Here is a 21,364-nt window from a genome sequence, read left to right on the forward strand (position 1 = left end):
TTGCCCACTGGCAGCTGCCATAGTTAAAACTCTTCTCAGAATTTCCATGACAAACTACCATTTTCTGGGGTCCAAAACAATGAAATTAGAGGTGTTGGGGTGAAAACCTAGCAAGCAAGGCCACAGCAGACAGGATCAGATTCCAAGTCCTCTAATAATAAAATTTGCTTAGATTAGCATGCTTTGTTTTAAAACGGAATGTCTTCAGACACAATTTTGTACTTAGGCCTCAGCACTACTTTAAAACCGAGTCTTGGGATTACAGTTTCTCATGTGTGCTTCTCTTGCACCAGTGATTTTCCAGAGACCTGGAAGTAGAGACCCACTCCCCTAATCCCCAATTCAGAACTGGAATAACCCTCAACTCTTACATAGTCTGAAAATAAACCTTTTCAGGTGCAAGAGTAGAAACTGACTACCCGAGGCAAGCCCAACACATTTCTCGACGAGTCAATGTGTCTCATATAAAGGACCAGTAGTCAACCTCGTCCAGAAAGGGCTATTCTGTTTCAGGAATAGCTGGTGGTCACACCTCAGAGGCAGAGACAAGGCAGAATTATCTGCCCACAGTGGAGGCTAATTGGAAAGAGGCAAAGAGCAGTAAATCAAGCAGAGATACAGCAGACAGCTTTCTCTGTGGGACAGGTACTCTGGCCCAACCAGGACCTATTAACCATTTAACTGTTTTCTCTCTCACACACAAGTAGTTCTCTCATGGCACATACTTTGAAAATTACAGACGGACACAAACATATTGTTACATTGCAGAACACTATCGGGGGAAAGCTAGGGCTTGCACCAGTGTGCCATGTTAGCCACATCAAAGGAAAAAGAACCATTGGGCGCACGTGACAGAGGCTCCAGGCATACAAACAAGCAGCTTAATGTCTAATGTTTTACAATTTTTAATGTGCTGTATGCTGCAGAGTGGCTTGAGAAACCCAGTCAGGTGTGCGGGGTATAAATATTATTATTATTATTATTATTATTATTAGCAGAAATAGATGGAAGGGGCTGTCTGAGTCGCATATCCTTAAAGGTACCCCTGCCCGTACAGGCCAGTCGTGTCCGACTCTAGGGTTGTGCGCCCATCTCACTTAAGAGGCCGGGGGCCAGCGCTGTCCGGAGACACTTCTGGGTCACATGGCCAGCGTGACGAAGCTGCTCTGGCGAGCCATAACCAACGCAGCACACGGAAATGCCGTTTACCTTCCCGCTATAAAGCGGTACCTATTTATCTACTTGCACTTAGGGGTGCTTTCGAACTGCTAGGTGGGCAGGAGCTGGGACCGAGAGACGGGAGCTCACCCCGCCGCGGGGATTCGAACCGCCGACCATGCGATCGGCAAGCCCTAGGCACTGAGGTTTTACCCACAGTGCCACCTGCGTCCCCCGAAAAAAAATAATCACGGTAAACCCCAGGAAACCATGGTTTGCTAACTGGGAGCCAGCCTGAGGAGTGTGAACTCTTTTCCAATCCCAGCACACGTTCCACATACACACCCGCTCCTTGTTTGCCTTGACTGTGGTTAAGCCTTATATGTGCTAACTCTGTCTGTTAACACTAGGCAGGGTTCCCATCTGAAACAGATTTTAAAACCAGAGTTTGAAGTGGCTTTGCAAACTTCAGCCAGGTAGAATGAACCATGATGCTGGTGTGAACTCAATGGTTCAGTCACGGTTTAGGCAGAAAATCAGCAGGAAACCTGAGCCAGGCAGACCGGCTCCCAATTTGCAAGGCAAGCTTTGTAATTTGCCCCATACCAACTAAAGCACCAGGATGTGGGAACTTACTTGGGTGGCCATCTTGCCGTAGTCGATCCACCGAAGTGTGGCGAAGTTGGTGGACTCTGCACAGTTAAACCCGTGATTAAATCCTGCATGGTAGCCATAAGGGAAAGTAATCATGAACTCTCCGGCTTCTTGGGTGATCTGAAAACAGGAAAGGAAGAAAAGAATATGCCATTATCAAGCAAAGAGGTAGCAAAGCTTCGACCAAGGCAATGTGACCTTTTAAAAGAAATAAATCTGTATTTGTAGTAAGAGAGGTGACAAGAAGTGCCCCTACACTGAAACCAAGATGGTGGGCTGATTATGGTGACCCAGGGCTGCTTTCAGGATTCTCCGTATATGTTTGTGGGATTTCTTAGGAAAGATGGCTACCCCTTCTAGAAATATGGTTTTCCACAAGGAATTCTCATGGGAACAAACTAATGCAGGGAGGAAATGCATACATTCACCAACCCAGGTGACCTGCAATAAACTCTTTGCATGCCCCACCAGGGTCCCAACCAACTCCCCCCACATTGGCTTTATGCTGCCTGAAATCCAAGCCCCACAATCTTTTAGTGTTCTGGGAAAGCCAAAGGCACACTTCTCCAGTCAGACGTCACATGTTAGGTAGATTCATAGCTGGTTGACTGACCAAACCCAAAGAGTACTCATTAATGGTTCCTTATCATCCTGGGGAAAAGTGGTAAGTGGGTGCCGCAGGGTCCTGTCCTGGGCTCGTTAACAACGTCTTTGTAAATGACTTGGCTGAAGGAACAGAGGGGATCCTCATCGAATTTGCAGATGACACCAAACTGGGAGAGGTAGCCAATGTCACAGAAGACAGAATCAGAATTCAAAATGACCTTAACAGATTGGAGACCTGGGCCCAAACCAACAAAATGAATTTCAATGCGGACAAATGCCAGGTTATAAACCAGCTGCACACATATAAGGTGGGGGACACCTAGCTTGCCAGGAGTACATGTGAAAAGAATCTAGGAGTCTTGGTGGACCATAAGCTTAACATGAGTAAACACTGTGAGGCAGCAGCAAAAATAAGCTAATGCTATTCTAGCCGGCATTAACAGAGGTAGAGTGTCCAGATCAAGGGAAGTAATAGTACCACTTATTTTGCATTGGAGTTCTGTGTTCATTTCTGGGCACCACAATTTAAGAAGGCTGTTGACAAGTTGGAACATGTGCAGAGGAGGGCAAAGAAGCTGATCAAGGATCTGGAAACGAAGCCTTGTGAGGAATGGTTGAAGGAGCTGGGTATGTTTAGCCTGGAAAAGAGGAGACTGAGAGGAGATATGATATCCATCTTCAAATATCTCAAGGACTGTTACATGGAAGAGGGAACAAGCTTGTTCTCTCTTGCTCTGGAGGGAAAGACTCAAACCAATGGCTTCAAGTTATAAGAAAGGAGATTCCAACTAAACAACAGGGAAAACATTCTGGCATAAGAGCTGTTTGACAGTGGAACAGACTCCCACAATAGGTGGTGGACACTCCTTCCTTGGAGGTTTTTAAGTAGAGGTTGGACGACCATCTGTCATGCATGCTTTAGCTGAGATTCCTGCATTGCAGGGGTTGGACTAGATGACCCTTGGTTCCCTTTCAGCTCTATGATTCTATGAAATATAATAAAGAAATCTCAAGACCACCATAAACTACAGAAATGCTGTCACTGTCTGCAGAAGGGGATCGAAGTGACAGTACTGAGTCTGGCAATTTTGGTTGCCATGGCAAATGTGCAGCATCCTCATATGACAGGCCCCAGGTATTCTTCCCAAACTAAGGTGCTGCTGGGGGGGGGGAGAGAAGAGAAAAAGGGTTGTCTCTGCAGTAGCATGGCAACTTTTAGTCCTCTCTCCAGTTCCAGTGCTAAGAGGAAGACTGGAGATTGTTTTGCCACTGCATTAGAAAAGCACTCCAGAGGAACAAATTAACCAACCCCCTCAACTCTTCCCAACTCTGTAGTTGGAGAAGTGGGGGAGGCTTCTGCAGGCAGTGCCTTGCCAGGACATCTTGGAGCTGGGAAGGGGAGTGAAAGATTGTCCTTGACCTTGCACAGAGAAGCAGCCCAAGAAGCAAATAGAGGGCAGGTTTCTGGCAACCACAGTTTTTGGCTTAGTTATCAAGTCCAGGCAAAAAAAGTGGACCGCTACTCTAAAACCATTATTTGCCAGTCTCAAGTGGAGCATATTAGGCAGGTGTAGTCCGAGTCCTCGCAAGCAACGCTGCACATATCTCAGCAGCTGTATACTCAAAACACAGGCATATTTGTACAGTGGGGGAATCACACACTAGAGAAGCACTGTAGTTTCAACCACTCACCAAAGTCCACAATACAGTAACTCTGCTTTCAAGTTTTTGCGTCCTTCACAAAGATTTTCCCCACTTTCCCCTAAATCATTCCCCTTTCACTTATATTACACATGTGAGGCATCTAAATCAGAGGTAGCAAGGAAGAAATCAAGAGTGGGACAAACTTTCATAGGATGAGATTAAAGAACCAGGATGTCAAGCACCATGTTTGCAACAGCACTGTGTGTGTGAGAGAGAGAGAGGGGGGGGAGGGAGGGAGGAATATGAATGAGCTGGCACCCACTTTTCTCGTTTCTCTGCCACCAGAGTGGAGAGGTTTGGGGAAAACCACATCCTTACTTATTATGTAATTGGGGAGCTGAGGTCTTAAAACATCTGGTTTTCCTCATTTCAGAGGGAAAGAGAGTTTGATTCCTCAGATCATTTGATTTGATTTGGACAACCAAAGAAGGGGGAAACTGGCTAATGCATAAAAGAAGGCTTTCTACATACCTCCATGTACTCACAACTTGGGTGTTTGCTTTAAAAACTGGGATCCCTCTGAAGAACAACTAACATCAGGTCTGCTGAGCATCACCAACTAGCCTGCCACCCTCTGGATTGGTTGTCTCTTTCCTTATTACCACATAATTGTACAGAAACTTTCCAACTGGCTGAGTTGGGCATTAACTAACATAAGAAGGGGAAATGTCATAAGGATTTCTCCACCTGATGGGCCAAAATGTCTTCAGCCAGCCCTGACTGAGGCAGCAGCACCAGCACCAGCAAGCAATGCTCCTGAGGCATGAAAAGTGACTGGTTAAAATGCTGCTGCGACTTACTGAGGTGCTAATGTGTCACAGCCTAATTCTTAAGCATGAAGACTTTACTCAAAAGAATGTTTAAGAGGGACAACCATCTGCACTCACGACCTCCCTCCCCTCCCCTGAGGAGAGCAGGCCTGACAGCAGTACTGTAAGAGGCTTTGTATTCCACTGCTTCTCCCGATACAGGTGAGAGAAGTTCAGGCCTGGCCTCTGGTGCCCAGCTCCACTTGAACCTGTTCATAAATCAAGGCAAAGCTGCAGACAGTTAAGTTAAGCAGACAGAGAGATTATGCTCCTGTCAGAAAATCTACATCCCTGTGTCTTCATCCCAAGACCCACAGTGCATATCCTCCTCACATCACTGCTGTCAACATTATCCCGCCAATAAATTAGAAAAGCACTCCAGGTGACGGATGGGCTTGGGTAGAAAAGTAATAACTATTGAGGAAAAGCCAGCACCGGCTGCCACTCACGGTGAAAAGCCCTGAATTTACTGACTTCTGCAAGGCCTTCACAGAATAAATGGAGAAATCAATAGCGGATTACAGAAATACACATTTTTAATTATTAAAAAGCTCAGGTATCGATCTGATTTCTTTAGAGAAGTAAATACCATTACTAAGATTTATAAACACCCAGGTATTTGCCCTGTTTGAAGCCTGCCAGGAATTTTGATGCATTTGTGGAGGGAGAAATGGGAGGAACCTTTGGCTTGCTTTCTGTGAATGGAGGCCACTTCTGGAGAGGGCTGCCGCTTTAAGTTAGGCTGGACTTGATTGGGACAAAGGAGGTCCTCCTGCGTCACCTTACCACAATGTGGCCTCAGAGGAGGAGCAAGGAGCTGTCAGGAAAGCAACATCCCTCCCCTGCTGGGGGCCAGGCCCTCAGAATCTTAAGGCCAACCTTCCCTTGCCTTCAAAAGAAAAGGCATTCAGCATTCACAGATTCACCAGCCTTTAAGAGGCCTCCATTCTTGCATTGTGTACACATTGAAACAGAATTCTATGCCAGTTTCCCACATAGCTAACACGGAGATTTTGCAAGGGCTCTCTCCCATGTTCTGTGTAAATGCTGCAGCCTGACCAACATCTACTCAGTCTGACAAATAAAGTGTCAGAAAAAGCAGGCTCAACACAAAGTCTTAATGCCAAAGATAGAACACCCTCTCTGGTGTGCTGCAAGTCATATTCTTCCCTACTGTGAACAGCCATTCCTTTCAGGACTGTGTGATACCCCTTTCTCAGGTGGTGTTTAAGACTGCACTAAACTTCCTACATCCTTAAAATAATTAGGAAGCGTAAAGAGAGGTGTGCAATTCAGGAAAACTTTTATAGCACTATTTTTCATGCTGAAAGCTGAACTGATTCTTCTCACTCCATTTTCAATGAAGACATCATTACACTTTGGAAAAGAGCTATGCAGGTTGCTTAATGGCCAATGCATGCCTTGCTTAAACCTGTCTTCTATATTCTCACAACTACAAACTACCTTAAACATCAACAGTTCAACTGGGAAAGAAAAATGGTGGACTGGAGAGGTGAGGTCACTATAGGATTCCAACACAATTCCTCCCCTGCAGGAAATGAGGGAAGGGGACTGAATTTCTACCCTATTTTTCAGTTCCCACACTCCTTTGAGAGGAACAATGAAAAAGGAAGAGAAGCAGAGTGGAGCTAATGTTTCTGGCAGGATCTTGTGCTACACCTTTTTATTTAATGTTTGCACAGATTTAGGGTAGAAGAAACGAAAGTGGTCCCATTTTATCCTCCCAACAGTAAGGGTGAGAGACTTGGCCAAGGCCATCAAGCAAAGAACGCTTCCTTCAACCCTGAGTATTAGTCTAGCTATCAACCAGTCCCAAATATATGGTGGTGGGGTTTTTTTAAACAATGTCCTCAAGAGAATGGTTGCCACACAACATCAGGCATTCTTGGATAATGCCGATTGTCTAGATTAATTTAATTTGGGTTTCTTCAATTGGGAAACCAAGCCAGATGGGCAGCTGAGGAAGGAATTAAGAGTACCATGCTTCACAAGTTCCACAGTACTAGTTTTGATGGCTCTTTTTCAACCACTACAACCTCAAACCACCATGGATCTCAAAGGGTTCACAATAATAAAACAAAATTTACAGATTTGTCCCTGGAAGTAAAAATGCATCATCATCAAGTTATTTCCCACAACCAGAACATTGAACCTAGCTCAGAACCCTACTTTTGAGTGTTTAACGTAACATAACAGTATGCTGGAGGATTCAGCTCTCGGCCAGCATTCTCTGAAAACCTGTGTATGTCCTGAAACATTATCCATACATACCCGGTCAAAAGGGATGCCGTATTTCTTCAAGATAGATGGTGAAATGAGGGTCATCTTGTGGCGGAGGAAGGCGTCGCACCCTTGAGAACTCCCAGGGAAAAATCCTGCAGGAGGATTCAGGAGAGAAACTATTACCATCACTGACCCTCAGGCCCCCTTCCAACTCTACAATTCTTTGAGTCTATGATTTTGTATCCCGAGGGAATCCCCTCTGACCACCTAGAGGAAGTGCCAACAGCTGCATACTTGTTACTTATCCAGGCATCATTTTTCTCATGTATGCATAAAAGCTCTAAGAGGGGAGGGAGGCAGCACCATCATAAACCCTCCAAGTTCAAACTAGGCAAGTAAGATGCACAAGGACCGCCTCTCTCCATAGGAACCTACCTGGACTCTGAGATCATATTCTGAAGCCCTTCGCTGTGTGCCTCCTCAAAGTCCATGAGAGGTCCAGTGGGTGGCAACACAAGAACAAGCCTTTTCTGCAGTGTTTCCCTGTTTCTGGAATGCTCTCCCCAGGAAAGTTCAGCTCACACCTTCATTATACACCTTTAAGTGCCAGGCAAAAATGTTCCTGTTTAACCCCTGTGTTGTGGACAGGGGGGGGGGTTACTGGGTTGTTTGGGTTTTTATCATGTATTTTGTGTCTTTTATACTGTGATTTTATGTTGTGAACTGCCCTGAGATCTACGGGTATAGGGTGGAATACAATAATAATAAATAATAATAAATAATAATAATGAAAAGTAGTAATATGTAATAGGGAGCTCCCTGCCCCACCCACCCACAAACTCAAATAAATATGTTTTGAACATGCTCAGACTAACTATGACCAGATGAAGATGAATCAGCAGGCAGAGCCCCTAGGTTTGTGCAAGCAGGAAAGTGGAGAAAGGTGGAAATATGGTAGTTTTGCTTGGTAATCTCTGGAGGGAAGCAAAACCTACTGGAAGCAGAAGCTGCACTTTCAGCCTAATCCACACAAACAGCAGGTGGTGTCAAAACTGTTTCTCCGAAGGTATGCAGACTGCAGGTGATGGATCACAGAGCTAAGTTTCCCTGTGAAAAATACTCTCTACTAGGCTCAAAACCAGCTCAAACTATTTTTTTCTCCCATGCTAGTTTTCTACACATGATTGTGTGTCTAATCTCTCAGCTGCCGTCCAAAAACAGTTTTATCACCTTATCCTCTGGGTTGGATTTTGCTCACTGTAGACCTACTGAAATTAATGGATTAAACAAAATAAAAAAATTCCTCCCAGTAGCACCTTAAAGACCAACTAAGTTTGTTATTGGTATGAGCTTTCGTGTACATGCACACTTCTTCAGATACCAATGGATTAAAGCTACTAGTATGACTAACATTGGATACCACCGTGTGTGTGAGTATAATAAATACTGAATAGCTTTGTTAGTAGAGCATGAGACTCTTAATCTCAAGGTTGCGGGTATGAGCCCCACAATGAGCAAAAAGATTCCTGCATTGCATAGATTCCTATGAGAAACCATCATGGCAAGAGTGTGAGTGTGTGCATCCCTTCAAAATGGAATGGAAGGGAACTGCAACGGATGCAAAATTCTGTTGTCCGTTATGTGTGGGGCAGCAATATGAGATTACCGTATTTTTCGCTCCATTGGACGCACCGGACCATAGGAGGGGGAGAACAGGGAATTTTTTTTTTCTTGTTCTCCCCCTCTAAAACAAGGTGTGTTCAAGGTACATTCACCAGAGCTTGTGGGGCTGGCGGTGGGGGGAAGCGCTGCTTTCCCCCACTGCCAGCCTCAAAGATCCCTGAAGCCTTTGGAGCGCAGCGCCCCGCTGCCCTACAGAGGTTTGCGCGCAGCAATCCCCAAGCTAGAGCAGCGAGACGGAGACCTCCGTCTCACTGTTCTGGCTTGGGAACAGCCTTCCTAGCTTCTGCAGGACAGCGGGGTGAAGGCACCGTCCCCAAGCTAGAGCAGTGCTCCGTCTTCCTGTTCTGGCTTTGGGCTTAGCGGCGCAGCCTGCATTCGCTCTATAGGACGCACACACATTTCCCCTTAATTTTTGGAGGGGGAAATGTGCGTCCTATAGAACGAAAAATACGGTATATTACATCCATCCTCAACATACAGCACTGGCTGTAACTGAGCTATCAGGCACAATTCAAGATGCTGGCACTATAGTACAAAGCCATAAATGGCTCAGGAACACCTTTTTTATTTATTTAACAGAATTTGCATACTGCAGAAGTATAAAAGGCTTCTAAGCGTGTGTGTGTTTTTAACCCATTACCAACCAACCTTGGGAAAACATCACCACCAGAGGAAGGGCCTTCTGGCGGCAAAACCCCATTTAATATGACACTTACTGAACCACATCAACTGCAATTGCAACAGTTGAGCTTTAGCTGGTATCTTATGAAGCAACTTGTATGCGTTACTTTAGGCTGTAGAGTACCCAAGTTAATATGCTATCATCATCCTGAAGGTTACATTTCTCCACAACTCTATCCGCCGCCTCCTCAGCAGGCCTTTACACATTTCTTGGTTAGCACTAAGGAGAATGTTCTCCAGTGGGGGTTTGTGCTCCCTCAAAATCAGAAGGAAATATCCTATGCAAGCTCTTAGTATTCCACAAAAAACTCATGCCGTTATGAAGCATGTTACATGAATGCACCCGAAGCATGAAGAAAAAATGCTGAGTCTCAGAAAACTACCACAGGTATAAGGTATTTGTTCTTTTAAACGACTCTTCAGCGCTCAAGATTTCTATAGCAGCTGGCAGAATCCGGTGCACGTGCTTGCAAAGGTTCGGATATATCCCAGAAACCATCTTTCTGAATAGCCCTGAAGCAAACTAGTATTCCAGATTGAATAAGCACTGAATGGGCCATTTTGTGTGAAATCCTCCAAAGTGGTTACTGAATTCTGAAAGCTCTCCTTTGCTTGTATCATCAAGACCACTCTTCCAATCACAAGGTCATGTGCAATCATTATGTAGATCAGGTTAAGAGACACACTGTGCAGCTTTGTTTCTACATCTATAATCAGAAATATTGACCTGATATTTTGCTGAGGAACACTGAGTATATTTGAATTCCACTGCACCCAAACTAGGTAAAGGTAAAGGTACCCCTGCCTGTTACGGGCCAGTCTTGACAGACTCTGGGGTTTGTGCGCCCATCTCACTCTATAGGCCGTGGGCCAGCGCTGTCCGGAGACACTTCCGGGTCACGTGGCCAGCGTGACAAAGCTGCATCTGGCGAGCCAGCGCAGCACACGGAACGCCGTTTACCTTCCCGCTGGTAAGCGGTACCTATTTATCTACTTGCACCCAGGGGTGCTTTCGAACTGCTAGGTTGGCAGGCGCTGGGACCGAGCAGCAGGAGCGCACCCCGCCGCGGGGATTCGAACCGCCGACCTTTCGATTGGCAAGCCCTAGGCGCTGAGGCTTTTACCCACAGCGCCACCCGCGTCCCACCCAAACTAGTCCTCCTTTAATCTGAAGTGCCGGCAACAGAATCCAAGGGACATCACCCATTTTGAGAACAGCATAATCTAGTAGAAATGTAACCATCCCACACAACTAAGGCATGGCCGACATTCTGTTCCTTTCTGTATGCCTTGTGTCAATGCCACACATCTCACACCATGAGCTTCATCAGCTTTAGTATCTTGATCTGCAAACACCTATACAGTGGTGCCTCGCAAGACGAAAAGAATCCGTTCTGTGATTCTCTTCGTCTAGCGGTTTTTTCGTCTTGCAAAGCAAGCCCATTGACGGATTAGCGGATTAGCGCTATTACCGGCTTATCTGCTGATCGGATCAGCTGATAAGCGGCTTAGCGGCTTAGAAAAGGGGGGGGAACCAGCAGGAACTCGCAAGACATTGTCGTCTTGCGAAGCAAGCCCATAGGAAATTCGTTTTGCGAAGCACCTCCAAAACGGAAAACTCTTTCGTCTAGCGAGTTTTCCGTCTTGCGAGGCATTCGTCTTGCGGGGCACCACTGTATTGCCATACAATGTATTTTTACCCACTTAAAAGAGTTTTAACAAATTGGCTCTCGTTGTCAAAAGCAACATGTGCAGTGGCGATTTTCAGGAGTTGTGAACAGTACCCTCATTGCTACATGTCAATTTCTATTTTCGGTTTTTCAAACTATGTTGCAGCAGACAATGACCTTGTAGGCCTCCAACTTCAATGATCTTTCTATTTCCAACCCTGCTATTATAGCTAACCCAAGCTGAGAATGCCTTGCTGGCTTCATTCTTCTATTAGTGGCAGCATAAAACACATCCTGAGAGAATGATTTAATCTCCCTTTTCGTGTCCTCTTTTTTCCCTCTCCTTGGTTCAAGCTCTGGAGTGTAAAGAATGGCTTCAGTTTAAGTCTGGAGCACCTTCCTCTCCTTCTAAATAACATGCTTCAGAGGCAGAGTGTCTGGAATAGGGCATTTGTCACGTCAGCACTGAATAACCCCTTGTTCAGAAGAAAAGCTGTATCCTTTACACAAATGCTCAATTCAATTATTGCTCCTCTCATAACACTTTGTTGATCCAGATGGAACCCTTACATTAGCAAGTACTATGTGGAGACTCCACATCCTGCTATCCACATCACTTCTATCAACATGCCAAGGTTTTCACCTATAGGTACTACCGATTTAAAAGTTCCTGCTGTGCCTGCATGTTTAAGTCCTTTCATTGTCTGTAACCAGTTGTGTAGGGCCTGAATGTCCTCTGGCAGAAATGCTACACTTTCCTGAAGGAGACACTCATCTATTAAAGTACAAAATGGCACCACATGTGGATGAGTGTACATGCCTTGTTCTGATACCACAATATCTTCTGCTGGCTCTTCTGATTGCATTTGGAATTCAAAAAATATACAATAATAAACCTCCTTTGCCCCTATGCCATGGATTCCAGTAGCAATGGCTTCAACCTTAGGCAGCTAGTGATGACCTTTAAAGCTCTAAATAGCATGGGGTCAGATTATTTGACAGACCACCAGCATCTCTATCTGCCTGCCCATGCCTCTGAAGCCCTACTGAGGTGTACACCTATCAAGGTGAGACTGGGGAGAACATGGATGACAGCACTATTGGCAGTGGCTCCACAATTAGGGAATACAATTCTTCAGGACATAAGCCAGACACCATTCCTCGTGGGCTATAAAATGCTTTAAATATGCAATGTAGCCGTTAGTAAACAAATGGGATTGAAGTTGCAGAATTATTATTTCGGTCTGGTTTGGATAATATTTGTACCTTCCTGGCCATAAAGTCAGCTTGTAATATCATTTACTGCATGTAATATCATTTTGTTGTCTTAAAGATAAAGGTAAAGGTAACCCTCACCGCTAGGTCTAGTCACAAACGACTCTGGGGTTGCGGCACTCATCTCACTTTACTGGCCGAGGGAGCCGGCGTACAGCTTCTGGGTCATGTGGCCAGCATGACTAAGCCGCTTCTGACGAACCAGAGAAGCACACGGAAATGCTGTTTACCTTCTCGCCGGACCGGTACCTATTTATCTACTTGCACTTGACGTGCTTTCGAACTGCTAGGTTGGCAGGAGTAGGGACCGAGCAATGGGAGCTCACCCCGTCGCGGGGATTCGAACCGCCGACCTTCCGATCGACAAGCCCTAGGCTCTGTGGTTTACTTTAGACCACAGTGCCACCTGCTTACAAACACTTGTTATCTTACAAGGTTTTAAATTTGTATTTTATTGTAAGTATTGTACTGTATGACATGCAATTATAAAAACATTTATTCAATCAACTAACCATGGCTAGAAGAATCCAGTTCTCCAAGTTAGGAACCTTGGAAATTGCCTGGTACAGAGTCAGACCATTGGGTCCATCTAGCTCAGTATCATTCAGATTGGCTGGTAATGGTTCTCAAGGGTTTCATGTAGGGTCTCTACCAACCTTACCTTGAGATGAAACTGAAACTTTCTGCATGCAAAATAAATTCTCTACTAGAGGATTTCAATCTCCTTTACATGTGTGCAGAAGGAGAAGGGAGGGGAAGGAAGTGTGCTAGCCAAAGGCTTCTCCAGACCCATTCCCATAACCGGGCCATAAGTTAATTTAGGAAGATGATAAATTTTGTTTTCGAACAGTAATTTGTTTGGTTACATGTGCAAAAGCAAATCTGGGAACTCACCTGAAGCATGGATGCAACATTTGTGCTGGGAGGATAAACTAGTTTGAAAAATGAGGCAAACCGCGGAAGATACAGCCACAGAGAGCAATCTTGTCTGTTTTCTATCACTGTGACCAAATATGTTAATGCTTATAAGAACTGGCCCCTGATAAAGTTGTCCTCACTGTACATGTCTCTGAAGGAGAGTACTGTTAAGAGTTTGTTGCGAAATTTGGAAAATAAGGACCTTATCTCAAAGGCAACACCATTGTGGGCTCTGGCTCCAGCACATGCTGCACAACTGAATTCTGCTGGGATAATGTGGAAGCAGACTTGGAAAATTCCCCAAGGGCACCTGGCATTTGCTTCTGGCACCCAGGAATTTACATTTTCTCATTATTGCACAGGGCAGATGCTAGTGTCAATGTGCTGCTGGCTTCAGAATGGCATCTGGGAGTGTAAGATATTTTTCTACCCTTGGATTGATCCAAAGGAGATTCTGGCTAAAAACGTTCTGACAGTAAGAGGCGTTCAACATTGGAACAGTCTCCCTTGGAAGGTTGTGGACTCTCCTTCCTTGAAGGGTTTTAAGCAGAGGTTGGGTGGTATCTGTTATGGATGAGATTCCTGCGTTGAAGGAGGTTGAACTGGATGACCCTTGCGGTCCTTTTCAACTCTACAATTCTCTGATTTTATGATCCTGGTCATGACTCATGGCACTGAAGTAACTCACTCTCTAGCCTTGGGATTTTGCATCAGTCAATGCTTCCACTATATGCTGCTGATTAAACAGGTCCCAGTGGGCAGGCAGGGGGAGAATGCTGGGAGTGGAGTTAGGGAAGAGGAGGAAACATACAGGGAGCAAAATATAATTCCAACACTTGAACAACAAAACACTAATTGATGCTACATAATGGAGGAGGGTTTTAAAAGTGCAAAGAATTACTGGCTTCTGGCAACTCCCCCCCCATACTAAAAGCATTTCAATTAGAATTATGAGTGCCTGCCACCCAGTTCATCGTCCTTCTCTGCAGTTCCTCTTTTTAATGCACAGTTTAAGTGGCTCTCATTAAAGCTACTAATAAAGGAGCACATTTTAAGTGATTAGCACCAATAACGTGGCAACACATTAATGGTCCCTCCATGGGCTCTGCAACTCTCCCAGCGAGCCCATTTATAGCTCAGCTATTCATTTTCCATATTAATTGCAAGCTCATTCCATGCGCTGAACATCTTTGGAACAGTGATGCACTGGAAAGCAGGGCGTTACTGCTGTTTGTTGCTCTTCACCGCAGATGCTGACCCCACCTCCTTCTAAACCACAAATGCTATAGGGGAGTTTGTTTAAGACCGGAATATGCAAGTCTAAAGGGTAAACAGACTACTGATATGATAAACCCGTAAACTCCTAGAAATCTGGTACTAGAGATTAAGGAAATAAATGTGATCTCATATCTGCTGAGGCCTGGCTCTTAGAAACTTAAAAGTTCTTCTCTAACTCTAGCAGAGGGGAACAGCTACAGTGGTACCTCGGGTTACAGACGCTTCAGGTGGTACCTCGGGTTACAGACTCCGCTAATCCAGAAATAGTACCTTGGGGTAGGAAATTTGCTTCAGGATGAGAACACAAATTGCGCAGCGGCATGGCGGCAGCGGGAGGCCCCATTAGCTAAAGTGGTACCTCAGGTTAAGAACAGTTTCAGATTAAGAATGGACCTCCAGAACAAATTAAGTTCTTAACCCGAGGTACCATTGTATTGCCATAGCAGAAAGAAGACACATTTCTATTTTCTGTCAGGTGTCTGAAGGTTTTAAGAGAAGTTTATAAGAAGTAATGATTTAATGTACAGTAGTACCTTGGAGGTTGAACTTCCAAAATGTTCAGAAACCAAGGCCAGGCTTCTGTTTGGCTGCAGCCAATCAGAAGCCGGGTCGGACGTTCAGGTTCCAAAGAATGTTCACAAACCAGAACACTCACTTCCAGGTTTGCGGTGTTCGGGAGCCAAAACGTTTGACTTGCAAGGTGTTCGGGATCCAAGGTACAACTGTATCACGTTGTTACCCACCCTGTGTATGCCAAGGGGAAAGTGCAATATACATTTAAGCAAACATTCGTACACAGAAGGTGTTTTGTGTATGCTAAAAATTAGACCAATTAATGTGGAAGAGGGATCTATCAGCAGTTATTAGCTATGAAAACTTAGAAGTCAAACATCCATACAGTATACCTTCAGTTAACAGGTGCTGGGGTGTGACTGACACCCTGATCATTTTGTTTTCCCTGGGGCATCTGTCTGGTCACTAGCACTGAGTGCTGAGCTAAATAATTCAGCAAAGCTATCAACAAAACAACACCCAAAATTTCCAAGTTGTTCCAACTTTAGGTCCAAATAAGAAGGATATACTTAAAATGAAAGCCACGCTCCATTCTTTTCATTTAATGCAGATTTCCAAATTCTATTTTAAAAAACAAAACAAAACACCACATACACATACCCTCTTATGGGCAATTGGGACTTATGGAGCTCTATGCTTGCTGAAATTGTAGTTTTTGTAAAGCTTTGACATATGACCGAGTGAAAATGGTGTGAATATAAAATTGCTTTGAAGCTCTCATTTTCCAGTCAGTGGTTTTCAATATGTTATTTCTATTTTATACGATGTCACTAGAGTGAATGGCTTCCAAGAGAAAGGCGATGATGGTTTCCTTCATCTGGGCACCTCATGTGTTTTTCTATTTACTTGACACTATAATTTCAGTCCAATCACTGGCCAGCCTTATTTCTTTTGCCCCCTGCCCCCCCCCAAAGAAATGGTCAGTTAGGTATGTCAATGAAAAGGCTTCACACACTGACAGACTACTTTGGGTGTTGAAAGTAAGAGGGGGGAGATGCAGCTGTCTGGATAGTGTTCATTGTCACCCAGCAGCTCTAAACTTCCAGTAATAATTTGGTGCTACTAAATAAAACCCTGCTTTACCTTGCTGTTTGGAATTCCTTTGGAAGGGAGGGGACTCACTTCTACAGTCACTTACAACAAGGCCAGATGATGCTGTGGGAGCTGGGGGTTTTCTACCCCACTCACTCTGCAATCTTGGAAAAGGGATAAGATGGAACACTGCTGCCTCACACCAATCTATTCTCCTCCTTCAAGCAACAGTTAGCCGACTACAGCAGAAGCTGATCTCTGACAATGCAACAAGAACCACTGCTTTAAGACCACAGACTCAGATGCAGAGGAGGATGTGCTCCTGTTGTCAAATGGTAGCAGCAGCTCCTCCTACACCACTATATTCTTAGAGAGTGTGGGTAAAGTGAGAGTTAGCCAGTCCCTAAAACCTATTCCATGTTGGCTGAAGCGCGGTCACTTCCCTTTCAAAGCATTCAAATAGGTGAAGGATGGCTTGCATTAAAATATTCCCCCAGTGAATAAACCAAGCTTTAAGTTTAAGTATTTTAAATATTAACACAGGGAGTAGACTTGACATCTTGCTATTGCTGTTTGGAGAGGTAGTGGAAACAGAAAGATTGCATCTCAAAGGCCGGCATGGCTCTGACCAGTATACTTACATGTGTGTGACGAAGGGAGAGGAGAAGGAGAAGAAGAAGGAGAAAGAGAGATGATATCAGGCCAAAAATCCTCAATGGAACAATTTTATCAGATATCTGCTCAGTATTCTTCTATAATATATAGCACCTTTTAACCTACAAGGCTGTCACAGAGGGGTCTGCTTATCAAGTAATTAGCCTATCTCTAATTAGCTGCCACCTCACCACATAAATTATATTAGCCCTTATTGGGGGGGGGGGACAGGCCCAAATGAATACCCTCCAACATTTCTCTGATGAATATAGGGACGTCCCATTCCATAATGATAATTTTACTATTTATATATATCCCACACATCTTATTGGGTTGCCCCAGCACTCTGGGCAGCTTCCAACACAAATAAAAACATAATAAACATTAAACATTTGAAACAGCAACAACTTCCCTATACAGGATTGCATTGAAATGGCTTCTCTAAATCAGGGACGTCCCTGGAAAATTGTGACACATGGAGGGTCTGCACATGTGCTCTTGATTCTGTGGCTTTTAAAAATTCAGTTTGCTTCAGGGTGTGTAAAGATGTCATGGAGTTGATAGTGCAGTAGAGAGGGGCAAGGAAAGATGAGAAGACTATCATCCCCACAAATAGGTATTCAGACCGTAACATAACACTGTCAGCTGAACCAGCACATGCCTTGTTATATATATCACAAAGAACTTCGATAATTATGCCCCACTAAATCCACAATTATTGAACCTGTAAGCACTTTCTAAATGAAAAATGCTCAGCAATCAATATGAATGGTGTTTGTATTTAACAGACTAAATACAAATGAAGAAATGAGAAACGTATTATGAAGACATTCTGCATTATTATTAAGTTTTCAGTAAGGATCAAGAGAGCAAGCAGAGGGATATTGCCTATCCTGCCCTAGCCTACACCATTCCAAAGGCACACATATCTAAACCCACTTTCCACTGGGACAAGCATTTTAAAACATATCCATTTAAATCCCGCCAGGAGCCTCTGGTTTCCTTCCCAGGTCACTGGTGTGACTACTGTTAACATGGGTGTGCCTTTGGAGGCTGCCTAAAAGAAATTAGTATATTGTCTCCCTGCTTATTTAACTTATATGCAGAATTCATCATGCGAAAGGCTGGGCTGGATGAATCCCAAGCCGGAATTAAGATTGCCGGAAGAAATATCAACAACCTCAGATATGCAGATGACACAACCTTGATGGCAGAAAGTGAAGAGGAATTAAAGAACCTTTTAATGAGGGTGAAAGAGGAGAGCGCAAAATATGGTCTGAAGCTCAACATCAAAAAAACGAAGATCATGGCCACTGGGCCCATCACCTCCTGGCAAATAGAAGGGGAAGAAATGGAGGCAGTGAGAGATTTTACCTTCTTGGGCTCCATGATCAGTGCAGATGGTGACAGCAGTCACGAAATTAAAAGACGCCTGATCCTTGGGAGAAAGGCGATGGCAAACCTAGACAACATCTTAAAAAGCAGAGACATCACCTTGCCAACTAAGGTCCGTATAGTAAAAGCCATGTTTTCCCAGTAGTGATGTATGGAAGTGAGAGCTGGACCATAAAGAAGTCTGATCGCCGAAGAATTGATGCTTTTGAATTATGGTGCTGGAGGAGACTCTTGAGAGTCCCATGGACTGCAAGAAGATCAAACCTCTCCATTCTGAAGGAAATCAGCCCTGAGCGCTCACTGGAAGGACAGATCGTGAAGCTGAGGCTCCAATACTTTGGCCACCTCATGAGAAGAGAAGACTCCCTGGAAAAGACCCTGATGTTGGGAAAGATGGAGGGCACAAGGAGAAGGGGATGACAGAGAATGAGATGGTTGGATGGTGTTCTTGAAGCTACCAGCATGAGTTTGATCAAACTGCGGGAGGCAGTGGAGGACAGAAGTGCCTGGCGTGCTCTGGTCCATGGGGTCACGAAGAGTCGGACACGACTAAACGACTAAACAACAACAACAAAAGCATGGGAGCCAGTTACTGATTAAAACTGGCTGGGGCAGCCGTACCAGACTGGCCTTAGAACAATACATTAGTTACCAGCTTGTTTTCAGGCACTATTCAAAGAGCTAGTGTGTACAGCCCTGAATAGTCTGGGGTCTTGGTTATCTGAAGGAACCACTTGAATTGAGATAAACAGAATAGCCTTGCTAAGGTGGTTGTAGCCACCTCTGTCCGAGGCCCAAGCAGGTCACATGACCACCTCACTCCTGTCAGTCCAGAAGCTAGCAAAGAGGAAGAAAGCTCTTTAGAAGGGCTTCAATCAAGTTCTGTTCTTTTATAATGTACTGTTTTAATAAATGCTCTGATATTCTGTGTGATCCTTTACTGCTTGACTAGAATGCTCCGCACTTGTTTTAAAACAGGAAGCAAAACAGAAAGTTCAAAAATATAACAGCTTCAAAGAGGTTAACCTGCCACTCTCTGAGCTTCAGTCAGAACTGCTACAAAGATTCCTCATTTGCCAAATAGAAAAACACGGCACTGATACACCAACATGAGGTGTGTGGGCGAAAGATGCCATAAATTTCAAGTGGTTAAGTTGTGGGCAGAGTGCTTGGAGCTATGAGGCTACCACCTGCTTGCTTGATTCTGGGCTCGTGAAAACATCAAGATCAGGACTTGGTGCTTCCCTAAGGGAAGGAGAGCTGCCTCAAGGAGGTGTTAGTAAGGCTACTCCTTTAAAAAGCTGGATTTAAAATTTGTTATTCTGAATAATTATTGGCAAATCCCGAAATCTGTCTTTTCTAGGGGCAGTGATTAAGAGGCTGGTGGCCACATAGCTCCAGGCTATGGATGAAGCTGATTATTTGAATCCATTCCAGTCTGGATTCAGCCCTGGTTTTGGAATGGACACAGTCTCGGTCACCCCAGCAGATGTCTGAGGATGAACAGGGCGTGTGCGCTACCCTGTAACTCCTCCTGGCCCTTGCAGAAGCATTCAGTACCACTGATCATGGTAACTTCTGGGCCATCTGTTGGGGTTGGGCTGCTTTCAGTCCTGTACTCAGTAGGTGATGCGGGGAGACTTTTGCTCTTCCCCATGACTATTGATTTATGGGGCTCTGCAGGGCTCTAGATTAACCCCCATGCTATCCATCATCTACATGAAGATGCTGGAGGAAGACAACCAAGAATAGGTGCCACTCACTTCTACCTTTTGGTTTCCTCTTCTGAACCCAGAGAGGCTGTTGAAAATTTGAACTGATGCTTGGAGGCCGCTCTGGGATGGACAAAGGAAAACAAACTGCAATTAACTCTGAGCAAGACATAGGCATTGTGGGTTGGGAGACCCCAGCTCCAGAAGGAGGATTACAGCTGGTAATGGACGGGGTAGCACTCCCTCTCAAGGGTCAAATATGCTGTTTGGAAGTGATATTGGATTCTGCACTGCCTGGGGAGTCCCAGAGACTAGTAGCGACCTTTACCAGTTTCAGCGGGTATACCAATTGTGGCCCTATCTGGAGAGGTCTGATTTTGGCAAATTTATTCCAGGCATGAGATATTACTGTTTGTTGTCTGGTTGTCATTGTTTTAATTGTACATTGTTTTTTTACAGGTTTGTGTCTCTATAGCTTATTTACTGTTCACCCATTGTGGGGATTTTGAATGTTGTAACCCACTTTGAATGGGCTTTCCCAGAAAAGCAACTTTTAAAATCCATAAAATAAAATAAAATAAAATAAAATAAAATAAAATAAAATAAAATAAAATAAAATAAAAAAGTGTATGCTGCAAGAGGTCCTCTCACAACAATTCATCACATATACATTTGCACCAAGTCAGCATTTCATTTCGGATGCTCGCCAGAGCTAGTTTTCATTTTTTCATACTGGATGAAAAATGCTAGCCTTTTCAAGCTATGTCAGTTCCTTGGCAAAGAACAGTTCCTCAATCCTTACTGCTAGCTAATAAAAAAATTCTGGACCAAGCTCGAGTGACACATTTAAGGAAATGATTGGAGTACATCATCACAGTGGTGGTTACACTGAGAAGAGCAGTTGACTCCAAGTAAGTTCAGGATTACACCAACACTACCAGGTAAGACAGTCAAGAGCTCTGCCTCGTATCAGTTGCTTTTGGGGGCAGAGAGCTTCCAATTTATCTCAAGACACTTTCTGGGCTATATTCATAGTATTCACCTAGAACAAATGAAGACACTCCATACTGACTCTTTAACAAGCTGTTTGCAGTGTGACAAGGTGTGGCTTTTGATAAGATTAACCATGGTGTGTTACTAAACTCGCTTAGCGTAAATCGCTTGGATGTTTTGTTACAATCAAGTGGGTTGGGAGCTGGAGGCAATATTCTGCTCCTGCCTGCAGGGTTGGCATGAAGGGACTATACTTCAGTTCCTGCTAGTGATTTTATGGGATGTCACAAGGTACCACCTTGCTTCCAATGCTGTTTTAACACAG

At 44.4% G+C, this 21,364-nt stretch overlaps 2 protein-coding genes across 4 annotated transcripts in view; one reads left to right on the forward strand and one right to left on the reverse strand.

Moving 5' to 3' along the window:
- The window catches only part of KDM4B (lysine demethylase 4B), a 192,671-nt gene that overhangs the window by 96,529 nt on the left and 74,778 nt on the right, over positions 1 to 21,364 (reverse strand). For all 3 annotated transcript variants that reach the window (XR_014003632.1, XM_081177635.1, XM_081177636.1), the window contains exons 7-8: positions 7,224 to 7,327; positions 1,795 to 1,932 (exon numbers count right to left, since the gene is read on the reverse strand). Coding sequence is in view for 2 of the 3 variants with exons in the window: in XM_081177635.1 (XP_081033761.1) it covers positions 1,795 to 1,932; positions 7,224 to 7,327 (242 nt within the window). In the remaining variant the exon portion in view is untranslated. The remainder of the gene's footprint in view (positions 1 to 1,794; positions 1,933 to 7,223; positions 7,328 to 21,364) is intronic.
- Positions 1 to 21,364, forward strand: part of LOC308577526 (perilipin-3-like) — a 183,509-nt gene that overhangs the window by 13,920 nt on the left and 148,225 nt on the right. The window lies entirely within an intron of this gene.

This window comes from Podarcis bocagei, assembly GCF_964188305.1.
Source record: "Podarcis bocagei genome assembly, chromosome: 18".
NCBI lineage: Eukaryota > Metazoa > Chordata > Lepidosauria > Squamata > Lacertidae > Podarcis > Podarcis bocagei.